We start from the raw sequence: 22,756 nt of genomic DNA on the forward strand, positions 1-22,756 counted from the left end.
GAATACAGTAGTAATGGTATCAGTAGCATTAGTAGCATTAACAGTGAATACAGTAGTAATGGTATCAGTAGCATCAGTAGCATTAACAGTGAACACAGTAGTAATGGTATCAGTAGCATTAACAGTGAATACAGTAGTAATGATATCAGTAGCATTAACAGTGAATACAGTAGTAATGGTATCAGTAGCATCAGTAGCATTAACAGTGAATACAGTAGTAATGGTATCAGTAGCATTAGTAGCATTAACAGTGAATACAGTAGTAATGGCATCAGTAGCATCAGTAGCATTAACAGTGAATACAGTAGTAATGGTATCAGTAGCATTAACAGTGAATACAGTAGTAATGGCATTAGTAGCATTAGTAGCATTAACAGTGAATACAGTAGTAATGGTATCAGTAGCATCAGTAGCATTAACAGTGAATACAGTAGTAATGGCATCAGTAGCATCAGTAGCATTAACACTGAATACAGTAGTAATGGTATCAGTAGCATTAACAGTGAACACAGTAGTAATGGTATCAGTAGCATCATTAGCATTAACAGTGAATACAGTAGTAATGGTATCAGTAGCATTAACAGTGAATACAGTAGTAATGGCATCAGTAGCATCAGTAGCATTAACAGTGAATACAGTAGTAATGGTATCAGTAGCATCATTAGCATTAACAGTGAATACAGTAGTAATGGTATCAGTAGCATTAGTAGCATTAACAGTGAATACAGTAGTAATAGCATCAGTAGCATTAACAGTGAATACAGTAGTAATGGTATCAGTAGCATCATTAGCATTAACAGTGAATACAGTAGTAATGGTATCAGTAGCATCATTAGCATTAACAGTGAATACAGTAGTAATGGTATCAGTAGCATTAGTAGCATTAACAGTGAATACAGTAGTAATGGCATCAGTAGCATCAGTAGCATTAACAGTGAATACAGTAGTAATGGTATCAGTAGCATCATTAGCATTAACAGTGAATACAGTAGTAATGGTATCAGTAGCATCATTAGCATTAACAGTGAATACAGTAGTAATGGTATCAGTAGCATCATTAGCATTAACAGTGAATACAGTAGTAATGGTATCATTAGCATTAACAGTGAATACAGTAGTAATGGTATCAGTAGCATCATTAACATTAACAGTGAATACAGTAGTAATGGTATCAGTAGCATTAACAGTGAATACAGTAGTAATGGTATCAGTAGCATTAACAGTGAATACAGTAGTAATGGTATCAGTAGCATTAGTAACATTAACAGTGAACACAGTAGTAATAGTATCAGTAGCATCATTAGCATTAACAGTGAATACAGTAGTAATAGTATCAGTAGCATCATTAGCATTAACAGTGAATACAGTAGTAATGGTATCAGTAGCATTAGTAGCATTAACACTGAATACAGTAGTAATGGTATCAGTAGCATCAGTAGCATTAACAGTGAATACAGTAGTAATGGTATCAGTAGCATTAGTAACATTAACACTGAATACAGTAGTAATGGTATCAGTAGCATCAGTAGCATTAACAGTGAATACAGTAGTAATGGTATCAGTAGCATTAGTAACATTAACAGTGAACACAGTAGTAATAGTATCAGTAGCATCATTAGCATTAACAGTGAATACAGTAGTAATGGTATCAGTAGCATTAGTAGCATTAACACTGAATACAGTAGTAATGGTATCAGTAGCATCAGTAGCATTAACAGTGAATACAGTAGTAATGGTATGTTAGTGTTAGTTTTAATTGTATTATTGAACCCCCCCCCCCCCAGGTTGACCTCTGACCTCACCATGAGGGTCTGCAGGAGCTGTGGGGGGGGGGACATCGACGTGGACCAGGCCCGAGGCAGCGCTGTCTGCACCAGCTGTGGGTCTGTCCTCGAGGACAACATCATCGTCTCCGAGGTCCAGTTCGTAGAGGGGTCGGGGGGCGTGTCCTCTGCAGTGGGACAGTTTGTCTCCGCTGACGGTGAGACAAACACATCCTCATGTTTTCATTCTGTACAGAGACACTGAAACCTCATGTCCTCATACTGCACAGAGACACTGAGTGTGATTGTGTGTGTGTGTGTGTGTGTGTGTGTGTGTGTGTGTGTGTGTGTGTGTGTGTGTGTGTGTGTGTGTGTGTGTGTGTGTGTGTGTGTGTGTGTGTGTGTGTGTGTGTGTGTGTGTGTGTGTGTGTGTAGGTCCAGTGAAGGCGCCGCTGCTTGGTTCTGGTTTTCATACGAGTGTTGGTAAAGAATCCAGAGCGCAGACCCTGCAGGCTGGTAAGTACCTTCAGCTTCCTGTCAGCTCCCTGTCAGCCTCCTGTCAGCTCCCTGTCAGCCTCCTGACAGCTGCCTCTCAGCTCCCTGTCAGCCTCCTGACAGCTGCCTCTCAGCTCCCTGTCAGCCTCCTGTCAGCACCCTGTCAGCCTCATGTCAGCCTCCTGTCAGCACCCTGTCAGCTCCCTGTCAGCCTGCTGTCAGCTCCCTGTCAGCCTCCTGTCAGCCTCCTGTCAGCTCCCTGTCAGCCTCCTTTCAGCCTCCTGTCAGCTCCCTGTCAGCCTCCTGTCAGCCTCCTGTCAGCTTCCTGTCAGCCTCCTGTCAGCTCCCTGTCAGCTTCCTGTCAGCCTCCTGTCAGCTTCCTGTCAGCTCCCTGTCAGCCTCCTGTCAGCCTCCTGTCAGCTTCCTGTCAGCCTCCTGTCAGCTCCCTGTCAGCCTCCTGTCAGCTCCCTGTCAGCCTCCTTTCAGCCTCCTTTCAGCCCCCTGTCAGCCCCCTGTCAGCTCCCTGTCAGCCTCCTGTCAGCTTCCTGTCAGCCTCCTGTCAGCCTCCTGTCAGCCTCCTGTCAGCCTCCTGACAGCTGCCTTCCTGTGTTAGGGAAGCGTCAGATCCAGCAGCTGGGCAGTCAGCTGAAACTGAACCAACACTGCCTGGACACGGCCTTCAACTTCTTCAAGATGGTGGTGAGTAAGCACCTGACTCGAGGAAGGAAGACGGAGCACGTGATCGCCGCCTGCCTCTACCTGGTGTGTCGCACTGAGGGGACGCCACGTATCCTCTCTCCCCTGCTTTTATTCTGAAGGATATAATGCTGTTCCTTTGACCCCCGCTGGTTGTGCTGGTTTTCCTGAGCTGTGTTTCAGACATGCTGCTGGACCTGAGTGACCTGCTGCAGGTAGGACCCACGGATAGTCTGTTTACTTATTTATTTGTATATGTGTTAGAAAAAGTTTCATATCAGGATCCATGTATTTATTATCCCTGCAAGACAGGAAGTAGTCATCACACACAGAGCATATGGTACAGTGTCCTTCACTGTACCATCGCTTATATACAGAGAGGGTGTCACAAGATGCAGGAATACTGGTTCAAAGCAGTATATAATGTATATATATTCAAAGCTTAGTTCAGGTTAGCTGAGGCCCACGTCATCATCATCACCTCCCTAGAGCAGTGACCATCAACCGCCAGACATTCTCATCCGGCCCGCACGGCGGGGGTGACTGTGGCGTTGGCGGAGTGGTTAGTGCGTTTGCCCCCCACACTTACTCACTCAACGTCTCGTGAGTAATGTGCAGTACCGGAGTCCAACAGAGAGGCAGCAGCTGCGGGACAGTAGCCTGCGTACTGCGTAGCCTTCCCTGCCCTGAAGAAGAAGTGATCCTTGGTTAGCGAGAAGAGTCTGCTAAGCTTTATGCGCTCCGCAGTACATGAGCGTGCTCCACTAGCCCTGCCCTAGAGGCTGAATCATCATGTTCATCACTTAGCTATCATATGCCTAAAACAGTCCTGATGCTCTTCATACATCCTGACACTGTTATACACTTGGGCCTTTGTTATCATGAGCACCTCTGTCCTTGAAAGAGTACATTTAGTATTTTCACAACAATATGTTTATAAATGTCAGGTTTGTATGATGTGCTCAGGTGAACGTTTACATCCTTGGAAAAACGTTCCTGCTGTTGGCTCGGGAGCTCTGCATCAACGCTCCCGCCATCGGTGAGAACCTTTATTACTTTATCATTTCAACTGTTAAACTGTATATTTAAATAACCACCAGAGGTAAGGCTGGGTTGGAGGACAGAGTAAAACAATCGTCTCTCAGTTTCCTGATGTTTCCTGAACGTGCCACCTGTAATACCCAGAGCATCATCATGATTAGGGATGCTCCGATCGCCAATTTTGGGGGCGATCGCCTATCGCCGGAATCAGTATCGGCCGATACCGATCGCCGATCCGATCGAGTGGGCGGGGCCAAAATGGAAGATTTAAACATCACTTTAAATCTTCCATTTAAAGTGATGTTTAAAACTCAGTTAATGCTCATTCACTGGAGCTTCCACAAACAACGAATGTTAATCATGAATATGGTTAGCCAGCTGACGGTGCCCCCTCCCCCCCCCCAGACCCCTGCCTGTACATCCCCCGCTTCGCCCACATGCTGGAGTTCGGGGGCCAGACTCACGAGGTGTCCATGACGGCTCTGCGCCTGGTGCAGAGGATGAAGAGGGACTGGATGCACACCGGGCGCCGGCCCTCTGGACTCTGTGGAGCAGGTACAGCATGGTGTTAACATGGAAACAGCAAAGAACAACCATATTCACCATCTGTCATGTGTTCACCATCTGTCATGTGTTCACCATCTGTCATGTGTTCACCATCTGTCATGTGTTCACCATCTGACATCTATCTATTCACCATCTATCATCTATCTATTCACCATCTATCATCTATCTATTCACCATCTGTCATCTATCTATTCACCATCTATCATCTATCTATTCACCATCTGTCATCTATTCACCATCTATCATCTATTCACCATCTATCATCTATCTATTCACCATCTATCATCTATCTATTCACCATCTATCATCTATTCACCATCTATCATCTATTCACCACCTGTCATGTATTCACCATCTGTCATGTGTTCACCATCTGTCATGTGTTCACCACCTGTCATGTGTTCACCATCTGTCATGTGTTCACCATCTGTCATGTGTTCACCATCTGTCATGTGTTCACCACCTGTCATGTGTTCACCATCTGTCATGTGTTCACCACCTGTCATGTGTTCACCATCTGTCCCCCCCAGCTCTCCTGGTAGCAGCTCGGATGCACAAGTTTCGACGAACGGTGAAGGACGTTATCAGTGTGGTGAAGGTGTGCCAGACAACTCTGAGGAAGAGGTGAGAGCAGATCACTCTAGATCTCTGTAGATCAGGGGTGGGGAACCTTTTTCCTCTCAAGGGCCATTTCAATTTTTTAAACATCCTCCGAGGGCCGTACAAATTATTGACCTCTGCTTAAAAATACTAAAATCACAGCCCATTCATTTCGCCTTTCTTTCATGCTGTGCAAAGAAAAAGCAACCTCTTAATCCAGATATCTTACAATGACTCACGTATGCATGCACGTGCACGGTGTGAGATGCATGCACGTGCACGGTGTGGCATGCATGCACGTGCACGGTGTGGCATGACCACCAAAACAGAAAGATATGGACACAAGATGTGTGCAAATGTATTTAGTTTCCTATCCTTGTGAACATGATTTAAGTGGCAGGGGGACCCAACCTCCTCTAGGGATGGACCTCACATCCTCTAGGGGGCTCCCCCGGGACGATTTTATTTTTTTTAAATGTTGAAGTTAGAAGCATCAATCTGGTGCACTTATGGCGCATTTCCACCATGGCGCAGAGCGCGGTTTAAGCGTGCCGTGTCGTGCCGGGCCCGTTTTTGGTTGCGTTTCCACTATGCCTAGTTCCGGCCCGGGGCCACTTTTTCACCTTTTTTCTGGCCCGACAAAATCGTGGTTCTATCGGGGCCAACAACGAGGCTGAGTCGGGCTGAGTATGCTAAACTAGAGAGAGAATCGCTGGCAAGGGGGCTACAACTACAACAAGATGGACATATTTGACCGTGATTTAATTGTAATACACGTTTCAAAATGATGCCGAAGTAACAACATACTGATACCGGTTAGTAAAAACCATGAATTAATGCTTTGACAAGTCTGCAGACAGACGGCAGGCGAAAAACCTTTTAAAATGCGTGTTTTCTAGATGGAGATCGGCTAAGCTAACGCAGTATATGCTCCGACCGTCCACACTCACAACAACGGCCTACAGACATAAATAAAGCAGCGACTGTATTCACCATGACACAGGCAGTCTGTGGTTTGTACTTGTTTCACTTTTGTCTAGTTTCTGAACAGATATGAGGAGCTGTGATCTCTGAGTGCTAACAGCTAACAGCTGTGTTGTTTTTCTGGAGTTCTCATTGAAGATCACGTCACGGCTCCGCCTACACTGCGTTACTATAGTAACTACCCCAGTTCCTAAACTGTAATGGAAGCGCAGCATGAAGTGAGCCAGTCCTAACGAGGCCTAGCCATACCGAGCGAGGCCGAGCGAGGCCGTGTAGTGGAAATGCGCCATTTGAGAGCAACATTAAGAGATCTATGGAAACATCTCTCAACACATGAAACAGAACTGGAAGCAGATTTTATTTTTCTTTATGGATATTTTACAAATAACTCTCCTTTCAAACTGTATTCTTGTTTATTAATAACAACTTGTTTTTACTGTCACATAGTATTTTATACCTGTTTACTTTATTCTCTCATTTTTTTATAACTATAATGATCATATAAAGATGTGCCTTTACCTCACTGGTTGTAGAAAAAGCTTCTTATATTCGTTAGCATAGCTAGCTAACCAGATGCTAATAACAGCAAAGTGATTGACTGTATGATCAGTATGACAGATGAACAGATCTCCTCTGGGCTTTCAGCTAAAGACACAGCCACGCAGAAACTGCAGCATGTGTACGGCTCCTTATGGGTACTGCAATCTCTGAAGTGCCGGAGCGGCGTTCTGGTGCTCTCCATCAACACTGCACCCCTGTCAGACGAGACATATACCACGTGAGGACACGTTAGGCTCGTGTTGTGTTCAAGGACCCTGACCTTGGCCAGGAAAAACAGGCACTCGCTTGTTTAATTCTTTTGCGGTCTAGATTTCTTAATTTTTTTTCTTTTTTGCGTGTGTTTATAAATTACCTCGAGGGCCGTATCAAATTGTCTCGCGGGCCGTATACAGCCCGGGGGCCGGAGGTTCCCCACCCCTGGTGTAGATCATAGTAAATCATAAGCTTTAGATTAGAGTCCTCTCTCCGCCCTGCAGGTTAACAGAGTTTGAGGACACGCCCACCAGTCAGCTGACCATCGATGAGTTCATGAAGGTAGACCTGGAGCAGGAATGTGATCCGCCCTCCTTCACTGCCTCAAAGCACAAAGCCAAGATGCAGCAGGTAAATCACTCGGTCTCTGATTGGCTGCTGCCAGATGAGTTCACAAAGATCCAATGATCCAACTGATCATGTTACTCTCTTCTTCTTCTGCAGCTGGAACACGAGCTGGCCAGGAAACTAGATGAGGTCGAAGGTCAGTTTCTTTCTCCTACCCAGAGATCTTTTTAGGACACACAAGAGATCACTGTAGGGATCATTTAGGACACTTTAGAGATCACTGTAGGGATCATTTAGGACACTTTAGAGATCACTGTAGGGATCATTTAGGACACTCCAGAGATCACTGTAGGGATCATTTAGGACACTTCAGAGAGAACTATAGGGATCATTTAGGACACTTTAGAGATCACTGTAGGGATCATTTAGGACACTCCAGAGATCACTGTAGGGATCATTTAGGACACTTCAGAGAGAACTGTAGGGATCATTTAGGACACTTTAGAGATCACTGTAGGGATCATTTAGGACACTCCAGAGAGAACTGTAGGGATCATTTAGGACACTCCAGAGATCACTGTAGGGATCATTTAGGACACTCCAGAGAGAACTGTAGGGATCATTTAGGACACTCCAGAGAGAACTGTAGGGATCATTTAGGACACTCCAGAGATCACTGTAGGGATCATTTAGGACACTTTAGAGATCACTGTAGGGATCATTTAGGACACTCCAGAGATCACTGTAGGGATCATTTAGGACACTTTAGAGATCACTGTAGGGATCATTTAGGACACTCCAGAGAGAACTGTAGGGATCATTTAGGACACTTTAGAGATCACTGTAGGGATCATTTAGGACACTTCAGAGAGAACTGTAGGGATCATTTAGGACACTTTAGAGATCACTGTAGGGATCATTTAGGACACTCCAGCGAGAACTGTAGGGATCATTTAGGACACTTTAGAGAGAACTGTAGGGATCATTTAGGACACTTCAGAGAGAACTGTAGGGATCATTTAGGACACTTCAGAGAGAACTGTAGGGATCATTTAGGACACTTTAGAGATCACTGTAGGGATCATTTAGGACACTCCAGCGAGAACTGTAGGGATCATTTAGGACACTTTAGAGATCACTGTAGGGATCATTTAGGACACTTCAGAGAGAACTGTAGGGATCATTTAGGACACTTTAGAGATCACTGTAGGGATCATTTAGGACACTCCAGCGAGAACTGTAGGGATCATTTAGGACACTTCAGAGATCACTGTAGGGATCATTTAGGACACTTCAGAGAGAACTGTAGGGATCATTTAGGACACTTCAGAGAGAACTGTAGGGATTATTTAGGACACTTTAGAGAGAACTGTAGGGATCATTTAGGACACTTCAGAGATCACTGTAGGGATCATTTAGGACACTTCAGAGATCACTGTAGGGATCATTTAGGACACTCCAGAGAGAACTGTAGGGATCATTTAGGACACTTTAGAGAGAATTGTAGGGATCCTTTAGGACACTTCAGAGAGAACTGTAGGGATCATTTAGGACACTTTAGAGAGAACTGTAGGGATCATTTAGGACACTCCAGAGAGAACTGTAGGGATCATTTAGGACACTTCAGAGATCACTGTAGGGATCATTTAGGACACTTTAGAGAGAATTGTAGGGATCATTTAGGACACTTCAGAGAGAACTGTAGGGATCATTTAGGACACTTTAGAGAGAACTGTAGGGATCATTTAGGACACTCCAGAGAGAACTGTAGGGATAATTTAGGACACTTTAGAGAGAATTGTAGGGATCATTTAGGACACTTCAGAGAGAACTGTAGGGATCATTTAGGACACTTTAGAGAGAACTGTAGGGATCATTTAGAACACTTCAGAGAGAACTGTAGGGATCATTTAGGACACTTCAGAGAGAACTGTAGGGATCATTTAGAACACTTCAGAGAGAACTGTAGGGATCATTTAGGACACTTTAGAGAGAACTGTAGGGATCATTTAGGACACTTCAGAGATCACTGTAGGGATCATTTAGGACACTTTAGAGAGAACTTAAGGGATCATTTAGGACACTTCAGAGATCACTGTAGGGATCATTTAGGACACTTCAGAGAGAACTGTAGGGATAATTTAGGACACTCCAGAGAGAACTGTAGGGATCATTTAGAACACTTCAGAGATCACTGTAGGGATCATTTAGGACACTTCAGAGAGAACTGTAGGGATAATTTAGGACACTCCAGAGAGAACTGTAGGGATCATTTAGAACACTTCAGAGATCACTGTAGGGATCATTTAGGACACTTCAGAGATCACTGTAGGGATCATTTAGGACACTCCAGAGAGAACTGTAGGGATCATTTAGGACACTTCAGAGAGAACTGTAGGGATCATTTAGGACACTTTAGAGATCACTGTAGGGATCATTTAGGACACTTCAGAGAGAACTGTAGGGATCATTTAGGACACTTTAGAGATCACTGTAGGGATCATTTAGGACACTTTAGAGATCACTGTAGGGATCATTTAGGACACTTCAGAGAGAACTGTAGGGATCATTTAGGACACTTTAGAGATCACTGTAGGGATCATTTAGGACACTTTAGAGAGAACTGTAGGGATCATTTAGGACACTTCAGAGAGAACTGTAGGGATCATTTAGAACACTTCAGAGAGAACTGTAGGGATCATTTAGGACACTTTAGAGAGAACTGTAGGGATCATTTAGGACACTCCAGAGAGAACTGTAGGGATCATTTAGGACACTTTAGAGATCACTGTAGGGATCATTTAGGACACTTTAGAGAGAACTGTAGGGATCATTTAGGACACTTCAGAGAGAACTGTAGGGATCATTTAGAACACTTCAGAGAGAACTGTAGGGATCATTTAGAACACTTCAGAGAGAACTGTAGGGATCATTTAGGACACTTTAGAGAGAACTGTAGGGATCATTTAGGACACTCCAGAGAGAACTGTAGGGATCATTTAGGACACTTCAGAGATCACTGTAGGGATCATTTAGGACACTTTAGAGAGAACTGTAGGGATCATTTAGGACACTTCAGAGAGAACTGTAGGGATCATTTAGAACACTTCAGAGAGAACTGTAGGGATCATTTAGGACACTTTAGAGAGAACTGTAGGGATCATTTAGGACACTCCAGAGAGAACTGTAGGGATCATTTAGGACACTTCAGAGATCACTGTAGGGATCATTTAGGACACTTCAGAGAGAACTGTAGGGATCATTTAGGACACTTTAGAGAGAACTGTAGGGATCATTTAGAACACTTCAGAGATCACTGTAGGGATCATTTAGGACACTTCAGAGAGAACTGTAGGGATCATTTAGGACACTTTAGAGAGAACTGTAGGGATCATTTAGGACACTCCAGAGAGAACTTAAGGGATCATTTAGGACACTTCAGAGATCACTGTAGGGATCATTTAGGACACTTTAGAGAGAACTTAAGGGATCATTTAGGACACTTCAGAGATCACTGTAGGGATCATTTAGGACACTTTAGAGAGAACTTAAGGGATCATTTAGGACACTTCAGAGATCACTGTAGGGATCATTTAGGACACTTCAGAGAGAACTGTAGGGATCATTTAGGACACTTCAGAGAGAACTGTAGGGATCATTTAGGACACTTCAGAGAGAACTGTAGGGATAATTTAGGACACTCCAGAGAGAACTGTAGGGATCATTTAGGACACTTCAGAGAGAACTGTAGGGATCATTTAGGACACTTCAGAGAGAACTGTAGGGATCATTTAGGACACTTTAGAGATCACTGTAGGGATCATTTAGGACACTTTAGAGATCACTGTAGGGATCATTTAGGACACTTCAGAGAGAACTGTAGGGATCATTTAGGACACTTTAGAGATCACTGTAGGGATCATTTAGGACACTTTAGAGAGAACTGTAGGGATCATTTAGGACACTTCAGAGAGAACTGTAGGGATCATTTAGAACACTTCAGAGATCACTGTAGGGATCATTTAGGACACTTCAGAGAGAACTGTAGGGATCATTTAGGACACTTTAGAGATCACTGTAGGGATCATTTAGGACACTTTAGAGATCACTGTAGGGATCATTTAGGACACTTCAGAGATCACTGTAGGGATCATTTAGGACACTTTAGAGAGAACTGTAAGGATCATTTAGGACACTTTAGAGAGAACTGTAGGGATCATTTAGAACACTTCAGAGATCACTGTAGGGATCATTTAGGACACTTCAGAGATCACTGTAGGGATCATTTAGGACACTTTAGAGAGAACTGTAGGGATCATTTAGGACACTTCAGAGATCACTGTAGGGATCATTTAGGACACTTCAGAGAGAACTGTAGGGATCATTTAGGACACTTTAGAGATCACTGTAGGGATCATTTAGGACACTTCAGAGATCACTGTAGGGATCATTTAGGACACTTTAGAGAGAACTGTAAGGATCATTTAGGACACTTTAGAGAGAACTGTAGGGATCATTTAGAACACTTCAGAGATCACTGTAGGGATCATTTAGGACACTCCAGAGAGAACTGTAGGGATCATTTAGGACACTTCAGAGAGAACTGTAGGGATCATTTAGGACACTTTAGAGATCACTGTAGGGATCATTTAGGACACTTCAGAGAGAACTGTAGGGATCATTTAGGACACTTTAGAGAGAACTGTAGGGATCATTTAGGACACTTCAGAGAGAACTGTAGGGATCATTTAGGACACTCCAGAGAGAACTGTAGGGATCATTTAGGACACTTTCAGAGAGAACTGTAGGGATCATTTAGGACACTTAGAGATCACTGTAGGGATCATTTAGGACACTTCAGAGAGAACTGTAGGGATCATTTAGGACACTTCAGAGATCACTGTAGGGATCATTTAGGACACTTAGAGAGAACTGTAGGGATCATTTAGGACACTTCAGAGAGAACTGTAGGGATCATTTAGGACACTTCAGAGATCACTGTAGGGATCATTTAGGACACTTTAGAGAGAACTGTAGGGATCATTTAGGACACTTAGAGAGAACTGTAGGGATCATTTAGGACACTTCAGAGAACTGTAGGGATCATTTAGGACACTTTAGAGAGAACTGTAGGGATCATTTAGGACACTTTCAGAGAGAACTGTAGGGATCATTTAGGACACTTTAGAGAGAACTGTAGGGATCATTTAGGACACTTCAGAGAGAACTGTAGGGATCATTTAGGACACTTTCAGAGAGAACTGTAGGGATCATTTAGGACACTTAGAGAGAACTGTAGGGATCATTTAGGACACTTCAGAGAGAACTGTAGGGATCATTTAGGACACTTCAGAGAGAACTGTAGGGATCATTTAGGACACTTTAGAGAGAACTGTAGGGATCATTTAGGACACTTCAGAGATCAATGGAGGGTCATTAGGACACTTTAGAGAGAACTGTAGGGATCATTTAGAACATTTCAGAGAGTCACTGTAGGGATCATTTAGGACACTTCAGAGAGAACTGTAGGGATCATTTAGGACACTTCAGAGAGAACTGTAGGGATCATTAGGACCATTCAGAGATACTGTAGGGATCATTTAGGACACTTTAGAGAGAACTGTAGGGATCATTTAGGACACTCCAGAGAGAACTGTAGGGATCATTTAGGACACTTTAGAGAGAACTGTAGGGATCATTTAGAACATTTCAGAGATCACTGTAGGGATCATTTAGGACACTTCAGAGAGAACTGTAGGGATCATTTAGGACACTCCAGAGAGAACTGTAGGGATCATTTAGGACACTTCAGAGATCACTGTAGGGATCATTTAGGACACTTTAGAGAGAACTGTAGGGATCATTTAGGACACTTCAGAGAGAACTGTAGGGATCATTTAGGACACTTCAGAGATCACTGTAGGGATCATTTAGGACACTTTAGAGAGAACTGTAGGGATCATTTAGGACACTCCAGAGAGAACTGTAGGGATCATTTAGGACACTTCAGAGATCACTGTAGGGATCATTTAGGACACTTTAGAGAGAACTGTAGGGATCATTTAGGACACTTCAGAGAGAACTGTAGGGATCATTTAGGACACTTTAGAGAGAACTGTAGGGATCATTTAGAACACTTCAGAGATCACTGTAGGGATCATTTAGGACACTTCAGAGAGAACTGTAGGGATCATTTAGGACACTTTAGAGAGAACTTAAGGGATCATTTAGGACACTTCAGAGATCACTGTAGGGATCATTTAGGACACTTTAGAGAGAACTTAAGGGATCATTTAGGACACTTCAGAGATCACTGTAGGGATCATTTAGGACACTTCAGAGAGAACTGTAGGGATAATTTAGGACACTTCAGAGAGAACTGTAGGGATCATTTAGGACACTTTAGAGATCACTGTAGGGATCATTTAGGACACTTTAGAGAGAACTGTAGGGATCATTTAGAACACTTCAGAGATCACTGTAGGGATCATTTAGGACACTTTAGAGAGAACTGTAGCGATCATTTAGAACACTTCAGAGATCACTGTAGGGATCATTTAGGACACTTCAGAGAGAACTGTAGGGATCATTTAGGACACTTCAGAGATCACTGTAGGGATCATTTAGGACACTTCAGAGAGAACTGTAGGGATCATTTAGGACACTTCAGAGATCACTGTAGGGATCATTTAGGACACTTCAGAGAGAACTGTAGGGATCATTTAGGACACTTTAGAGATCACTGTAGGGATCATTTAGGACACTCCAGAGAGAACTGTAGGGATCATTTAGGACACTTTAGAGAGAACTGTAGGGATCATTTAGGACACTTTAGAGAGAACTGTAGGGATCATTTAGGACACTTTAGAGATCACTGTAGGGATCATTTAGGACACTTCAGAGATCACTGTAGGGATCATTTAGGACACTTTAAAAAGAACTGTAAGGATCATTTAGGACACTTTAGAGAGAACTGTAGGGATCATTTAGAACACTTCAGAGATCACTGTAGGGATCATTTAGGACACTCCAGAGAGAACTGTAGGGATCATTTAGGACACTTTAGAGAGAACTGTAAGGATCATTTAGGACACTTTAGAGAGAACTGTAGGGATCATTTAGGACACTTCAGAGATCACTGTAGGGATCATTTAGGACACTCCAGAGAGAACTGTAGGGATCATTTAGGACACTTTAGAGAGAACTGTAAGGATCATTTAGGACACTTTAGAGAGAACTGTAGGGATCATTTAGAACACTTCAGAGATCACTGTAGGGATCATTTAGGACACTCCAGAGAGAACTGTAGGGATCATTTAGGACACTTTAGAGAGAACTGTAGGGATCATTTAGGACACTTCAGAGAGAACTGTAGGGATCATTTAGGACACTCCAGAGAGAACTGTAGGGATCATTTAGGACACTTCAGAGAGAACTGTAGGGATCATTTAGGACACTTCAGAGAGAACTGTAGGGATCATTTAGGACACTTTAGAGATCACTGTAGGGATCATTTAGGACACTTTAGAGATCACTGTAGGGATCATTTAGGACACTTCAGAGAGAACTGTAGGGATCATTTAGGACACTTCAGAGATCACTGTAGGGATCATTTAGGACACTTTAGAGAGAACTGTAGGGATCATTTAGGACACTTCAGAGATCACTGTAGGGATCATTTAGGACACTTTAGAGATCACTGTAGGGATCATTTAGGACACTTTAGAGAGAACTGTAGGGATCATTTAGGACACTCCAGAGAGAACTGTAGGGATCATTTAGGACACTTTAGAGATCACTGAGGACACTTTAGAGAGAACTGTAGGGATCATTTAGGACACTTTAGAGATCACTGTAGGGATAATTTAGGACACTTCAGAGATCACTGTAGGGATCATTTAGGACACTTCAGAGATCACTGTAGGGATCATTTAGGACACTTCAGAGATCACTGTAGGGATCATTTAGGACACTCCAGAGAAAACTGTAGGGATCATTTAGGACACTTCAGAGATCACTGTAGGGATCATTTAGGACACTCCAGAGAGAACTGTAGGGATCATTTAGGACACTTAAGAGAGAACTGTAGGGATCTTTTAGGACACTTCAGAGATCACTGTAGGGATCATTTAGGACACTCCAGAGATCACTGTAGGGATCATTTAGGACACTCCAGAGAGAACTGTAGGGATCATTTAGGACACTTTAGAGAGAACTGTAGGGATCATTTAGGACACTTCAGAGATCACTGTAGGGATCATTTAGGACACTTTAGAGAGAACTGTAGGGATCATTTAGGACACTTTAGAGATCACTGTAGGGATCATTTAGGACACTTCAGAGATCACTGTAGGGATCATTTAGGACACTTCAGAGAGAACTGTAGGGATCATTTAGGACACTTTAGAGAGAACTGTAGGGATCATTTAGGACACTTCAGAGAGAACTGTAGGGATCATTTAGGACACTTCAGAGATCACTGTAGGGATCATTTAGGACACTCCAGAGAGAACTGTAGGGATCATTTAGGACACTTCAGAGATCACTGTAGGGATCATTTAGGACACTTCAGAGAGAACTGTAGGGATCATTTAGGACACTCCAGAGAGAACTGTAGAGATCATTTAGGACACTCCAGAGAGAACTGTAGGGATCATTTAGGACACTCCAGAGAGAACTGTAGGGATCATTTAGGACACTTCAGAGAGAACTGTAGGGATCATTTAGGACACTTCACAGAGAACTGTAGGGATCATTTAGGACACTTCAGAGATCACTGTAGGGATCATTTAGGACACTTTAGAGATCACTGTAGGGATCATTTAGGACACTTCAGAGAGAACTGTAGGGATCATTTAGGACACTTTAGAGATCACTGTAGGGATCATTTAGGACACTTCAGAGAGAACTGTAGGGATCATTTAGGACACTTCAGAGATCACTGTAGGGATCATTTAGGACACTTCAGAGATCACTGTAGGGATCATTTAGGACACTCCAGAGAGAACTGTAGGGATCATTTAGGACACTTCAGAGATCACTGTAGGGATCATTTAGGACACTTCAGAGAGAACTGTAGGGATCATTTAGGACACTTCAGAGAGAACTGTAGGGATCATTTAGGACACTCCAGAGAGAACTGTAGGGATCATTTAGGACACTCCAGAGAGAACTGTAGGGATCATTTAGGACACTCCAGAGAGAACTGTAGGGATCATTTAGGACACTTCAGAGAGAACTGTAGGGATCATTTAGGACACTCCAGAGAGAACTGTAGGGATCATTTAGGACACTCCAGAGAGAACTGTAGGGATAATTAGGACACTCCAGAGAGAACTGTAGGGATCATTTAGGACACTCCAGAGAGAACTGTAGGGATCATTTAGGACACTCCAGAGAGAACTGTAGGGATCATTTAGGACACTTCAGAGAGAACTGTAGGGATCATTTAGGACACTTCAGAGAGAACTGTAGGGATCATTTAGGACACTTCAGAGAGAACTGTAGGGATCATTTAGGACACTTCAGAGAGAACTGTAGGGATCATTTAGGACACTTCAGAGAGAACTGTAGGGATCATTTAGGACACTTTAGAGATCACTGTAGGGATCATTTAGGACACTTCAGAGAGAACTTAAGGGATCATTTAGGACACTTTAGAGAGAACTGTAGGGATCATTTAGAACACTTCAGAGAGAACTGTAGGGATCATTTAGGACACTTTAGAGAGAACTGTAGGGATCATTTAGGACACTCCAGAGAGAACTGTAGGGATCATTTAGGACACTTTAGAGATCACTGTAGGGTTCATTTAGGACACTTTAGAGATCACTGTAGGGATCATTTAGGACACTTCAGAGAGAACTTAAGGGATCATTTAGGACACTTTAGAGAGAACTGCACGGATCATTTAGGACACTTTAGAGGCAACTAAAAGAAGGATTGAGGACACTTTAAAGCGAGGAATTATTTTAAACTAAAACCCTTTACCTTGTCCTTTCAGGAGAGATCAGCTGCTACAAAGACGAGATTGAGAGTGAGCTGGAGAAGAGCCGCCCTAAACTGAGAGGAATCTACGCCGCCTACGCCAAAGAAATTGGTTTGTACTGATTCTAAGTCAAGAAACTCTCCCGCAAAATCTAGAACATTCATCAACCCTTTACTCCTCCATTTTCAGACCCGGAAGACGCCGAGTTGTTGTCCCTGACCTCTGAACCCGAGGTGCCGGAGGTCGAGGAGGCAGAGCTCAATGCCGCCGCCCAACACCTGACACAGACCTTCCTGAACCAGGTGATCCATGAGGAGGACAGGCATGGCAAGAAGGCCGATGACAGCGAGCAGGGAGCGGGGCCGGAGAACGAGGGGGCGGGGCCTCAGCGCCTGGCCGCCCCTTTGGCCGTCATTCTGGGTCAGCTGCCGAGCGCCGCCAGCCTCAGCCTCCAGAAGACCTTCCAGACCTTCGGTGAGGAAACAGGCGGGAAACCAGACGGTAAGAATCACCTGCTTAGACAAAGCTAATGCATGCTACAAAGAGCTCTGGTGGAATCACAACACAGACATAGATTTTTTTATAATTTAAGAGTAAATGACTTAAACAGAGAGCGAGTAATAGCTTTAAAAAAAAATTTAGGTTGAAAAATGGTTGACTTTGCTTCAATCACAAAAGTACAAATCGATGTGTTTGGATGGATCCTAGCAGCAGGCACTTTGTTTATGACACAAAGGTTAATGATGTTCATCTGTCTCTGCGGTTTTACAGATGAGCAGTCTGAGAGTGGAGAGCTGGACCTGAAGGATATCGATGATCAGGAGATTGATAAGGTCAGTCCATCAATTATGCTGTACCACAGACTCTCATAGACTTCTCTACAATCTGAGGTGATAGAGAGAGAGAGAAGTAGGAACATTTCCTCATAGACTTCTCTACAATCTGAGGTAATAAAGAGAGAGAGAGAAGTAGGAACATTTCCTCATAGACTTCTCTACAATCTGAGGTAACAAAGAGAGAGAGAAGTAGGAACATTTCCTCATAGACTTCTCTACAATCTGAGGTAAAAAAGAGAGAGAGAAGTAGGAACATTTCCTCATAGACTTCTCTACAATCTGAGGTAACAAGAGAGAGAGAAGTAGGAACATTTCCTCATAGACTTCTCTACAATCTGAGGTAATAAAGAGAGAGAGAAGTAGGAACATTTCCTCATAGACTTCTCTACAATCTGAGGTAACTAAAGAGAGAGAGAAGTAGGAACATTTCCTCATAGACTTCTCTACAATCTGAGGTAATAGAGAGAGAGAAGTAGGAAACATTTCCTCATAGACTTCTATACAATCTGAGGTAATAAAGAGAGAGAGAAGTAGGAACATTTCCTCATAGACTTCTCTACAATCTGAGGTAATAAAGAGAGAGAGAGAAGTAGGAACATTTCCTCATAGACTTCTATACAATCTGAGGTAATAAAGAGAGAAGTAGGAACATTTCCTCATAGACTTCTCTACAATCTGAGGTAATAAAGAGAGAGAGAGAAGTAGGAACATTTCCTCATAGACTTCTATACAATCTGAGGTAATAAAGAGAGAAGTAGGAACATTTCCTCATAGACTTCTCTACAATCTGAGGTAATAAAGGGAGAAGTAGGAACATTTCCTCATAGACTTCTCTACAATCTGAGGTAATACAGAGAGAGAGAAGTAGGAACATTTCCTCATAGACTTCTCTACAATCTGAGGTAATAGAGAGAGAGAAGTAGGAACATTTCCTCATAGACTTCTATACAATCTGAGGTAATACAGAGAGAGAGAAGTAGGAACATTTCCTCATAGACTTCTATACAATCTGAGGTAATAAAGAGAGAGAGAAGTAGGAACATTTCCTCATAGACTTCTCTACAATCTGAGGTAACAAAGAGACAGAGAAGTAGGAACATTTCCTCATAGACTTCTCTACAATCTGAAGGTAATAGGAGAGAAGTAGGAACATTTCCTCATAGACTTCTCTACAATCTGAGGTAATAGAGAGAGAAGTAGGAACATTTCCTCATAGACTTCTCTACCAATCTGAGGTAATAGAGAGAGAAGTAGGAACATATTCCTCATAGACTTCTCTACAATCTGAGGTAATAGAGAGAGAGAGAAGTAGGAACATTTCCTCATAGACTTCTATACAATCTGAGGTAATACAGAGAGAGAGAAGTAGGAACATTTTCCTCATAGACTTCTATACAATCTGAGGTAATACAGAGAGAGAGAAGTAGGAACATTTCCTCATAGACTTCTCTACAATCTGAGGTAATAAAGAGAGAGAGAAGTAGGAACATTTCCTCATATACTTCTCTACAATCTGAGGTAATACAGAGAGAGAGAAGTAGGAACATTTCCTCATAGACTTCTCTACAATCTGAGGTAACAAAGAGAGAGAGAAGTAGGAACATTTCCTCATAGACTTCTCTACAATCTGAGGTAATAGAGAGAGAGAGAAGTAGGAACATTTCCTCATACACTTCTCTACAATCTGAGGTAATACAGAGAGAGAGAAGTAGGAACATTTCCTCATAGACTTCTCTACAATCTGAGGTAATAAAGAGAGAGAGAAGTAGGAACATTTCCTCATAGACTTCTCTACAATCTGAGGTGATAAAGAGAGAAGTAGGAACATTTCCTCATAGACTTCTCTACAATCTGAGGTAATAAAGAGAGAAGTAGGAACATTTCCTCATAGACTTCTCTACAATCTGAGGTAACAGAGAGAGAAGTAGGAACATTTCCTTATAGACTTCTCTACAATCTGAGGTAATACAGAGAGAGAGAAGTAGGAACATTTCCTCATAGACTTCTCTACAATCTGAGGTAATAGAGAGAGAGAGAAGTAGGAACATTTCCTCATAGACTTCTCTACAATCTGAGGTGATAAAGAGAGAGAAGTAGGAACATTTCCTCATAGACTTCTCTACAATCTGAGGTAATAAGAGAGAGAGAAGTAGGAACATTTCCTCATAGACTTCTCTACAATCTGAGGTGATAGAGAGAGAGAGAGAAGTAGGAACATTTCCTCATAGACTTCTCTACAATCTGAGGTAATAGAGAGAGAGAGAAGTAGGAACATTTCCTCATAGACTTCTCTACAATCTGAGGTAATAGAGAGAGAGAGAAGTGGGAACATTTCCTCATAGACTTCTCTACAATCTGAGGTAATAAAGAGAGAGAGAAGTAGGAACATTTCCTCATAGACTTCTCTACAATCTGAGGTAATAGAGAGAGAGAGAAGTAGGAACATTTCCTCATAGACTTCTCTACAATCTGAGGTAATAAAGAGAGAAGTAGGAACATTTCCTCATAGACTTCTCTACAATCTGAGGTAATAGAGAGAGAGAGAAGTAGGAACTTTTCCTCATAGACTTCTCTACAATCTGAGGTAAAGAGAGAGAGAGAAGTAGGAACATTTCCTCATAGACTTCTCTACAATCTGAGGTAACAAAGAGAGAGAGAAGTAGGAACATTTCCTCATAGACTTCTCTACAATCTGAGGTAATAGAGAGAGAGAGAAGTAGGAACATTTCCTCATAGACTTCTCTACAATCTGAGGTAATAGAGAGAGAAGTATGAACATTTCCTCATAGACTTCTCTACAATCTGAGGTAATAAAGAGAGAAGTAGGAACATTTCCTCATAGACTTCTCTACAATCTGAGGTAATAAAGAGAGAAGTAGGAACATTTCCTCATAGACTTCTCTACAATCTGAGGTAATAAAGAGAGAGAGAAGTAGGAACATTTCCTCATAGACTTCTCTACAATCTGAGGTAATAAAGAGAGAAGTAGGAACATTTCCTCATAGACTTCTCTACAATCTGAGGTAATAAAGAGAGAGAGAAGTAGGAACATTTCCTCATAGACTTCTCTACAATCTGAGGTAACATAGAGAGAGAGAAGTAGGAACATTTCCTCATAGACTTCTCTACAATCTGAGGTAATAGAGAGAGAGAGAAGTAGGAACATTTCCTCATAGACTTCTCTACAATCTGAGGTAATAGAGAGAGAGAGAAGTAGGAACATTTCCTCATAGACTTCTCTACAATCTGAGGTAATAAAGAGAGAAGTGGGAACATTTCCTCATAGACTTCTCTACAATCTGAGGTAATAGAGAGAGAGAGAAGTGGGAACATTTCCTCATAGACTTCTCTACAATCTGAGGTAATAAAGACAGAGAGAAGTAGGAACATTTCCTCATAGACTTCTCTACAATCTGAGGTAACAAAGAGAAAAGTAGGAACACTTCCTCATAGACTTCTCTACAATCTGAGGTAACAAAGAGAGAAGTAGGAACATTTCCTCATAGACTTCTCTACAATCTGAGGTAATAAAGAGAGAGAGAAGTAGGAACATTTCCTCATAGACTTCTCTACAATCTGAAGTAATAAAGAGAGAGAGAAGTAGGAACATTTCCTCATAGACTTCTCTACAATCTGAGGTAATAGAGAGAGAGAGAAGTAGGAACTTTTCCTCATAGACTTCTCTACAATCTGAGGTAATACAGAGAGAGAGAAGTAGGAACATTTCCTCATAGACTTCTCTACAATCTGAGATAATAAAGAGAGAGAGAAGTAGGAACATTTCCTCATAGACTTCTCTACAATCTGAGGTAATAAAGAGAGAAGTAGGAACATTTCCTCATAGACTTCTATACAATCTTTATTGTGAACATTTCCTGCTGCAGTACATCCTGAATGATCGGGAGGTCGAGGTGAAGACGGAGCTGTGGATGAAACAGAACGCAGAGTACCTGAAGGAGCAGAAAGGTAGGGAGACTTCTTCTTCTTCTTCTTCTTCTTCTTCTTCTTCTTCTTCTTCTTCTTCTTCTTCTTCTTCTTCTTCTTCTTCTTCTTCGGTGGTGGTGGAGGTGTGTTTGAAGAGGGAAGAGGGGTTTTCACTTTTATTTCGGGTTAGGGTTAGGGGTTAGGGTTAACCCTAACCCTAACCCTACAAGATAACTGGACTTGCACCTTTTTACTGCTCAGTCATCAATGCCTGGAAGATTCTGAGTTTCACCAGACCACCCGACCCCCGGCCTGGGATGTGGCTGTTTGAGGAGCCACTGTTTGACACTGGTTTTCTTTCTGGAACCCTTTTCTCTTCAGCCACCCTAAAGAACGCGTTCATTGAAGCGGGAGTGGTAAAACTTGGCCATTTGACGGGGGTCTCCACAGAAACACTGGCTGAGTTGACGGGCATTCGATCAACCCGAGTTCTGGAGAACTTGGTAGATGAGGTGTGGCAGTCGCTGTCGCCATCCCACCGGACTTTTGGTCTGGATTGTTGGAGTAGAATACCTCTGCTACGCGCCGTTCGTTGGATGAGGCTGGATCTCTATTAAATTAAGAAAGGAATTGAAAACACCGGAATCAAAGTTATAACAAATTATCTGAGTTTACTTCTAGTAGGAAACCAAACACATATACAAGTTATACAGAGTACTCCGGGTACTCCGGGGCTTTTAGGTCTGTGATGCGAAGCGGAT

General features: G+C 42.6%; 2 protein-coding genes across 2 annotated transcripts in view; both read left to right on the forward strand.

Moving 5' to 3' along the window:
* Positions 1–53: 53 nt before the first annotated feature.
* Positions 54–1,722, forward strand: LOC117475804 (cell wall protein TIR4-like; the record flags this gene model as incomplete). Its single annotated transcript, XM_034122154.1, has 1 exon — positions 54–1,722. A coding segment is annotated over one exon (1,669 nt), but the record flags the coding sequence as incomplete, so codon positions are not given.
* A 62-nt stretch (positions 1,723–1,784) lies between these two features.
* The window catches only part of LOC117475805 (transcription factor IIIB 90 kDa subunit-like), a gene marked incomplete at both ends in the record, with an annotated part of 29,132 nt that continues 8,160 nt past the window's right edge, over positions 1,785–22,756 (forward strand). The window contains 13 exon segments of the mRNA XM_034122155.1: positions 1,785–1,981; positions 2,199–2,279; positions 2,872–3,045; positions 3,138–3,169; positions 3,921–3,993; positions 4,401–4,550; positions 5,093–5,186; positions 7,184–7,310; positions 7,404–7,443; positions 17,251–17,346; positions 17,425–17,736; positions 18,007–18,068; positions 21,956–22,037. Of these exon segments, the coding sequence (XP_033978046.1) occupies positions 1,804–1,981; positions 2,199–2,279; positions 2,872–3,045; positions 3,138–3,169; positions 3,921–3,993; positions 4,401–4,550; positions 5,093–5,186; positions 7,184–7,310; positions 7,404–7,443; positions 17,251–17,346; positions 17,425–17,736; positions 18,007–18,068; positions 21,956–22,037 (1,501 nt within the window).

This window comes from Trematomus bernacchii, unplaced genomic scaffold (assembly GCF_902827165.1).
Source record: "Trematomus bernacchii unplaced genomic scaffold, fTreBer1.1, whole genome shotgun sequence".
Taxonomy (NCBI): domain Eukaryota; kingdom Metazoa; phylum Chordata; class Actinopteri; order Perciformes; family Nototheniidae; genus Trematomus; species Trematomus bernacchii.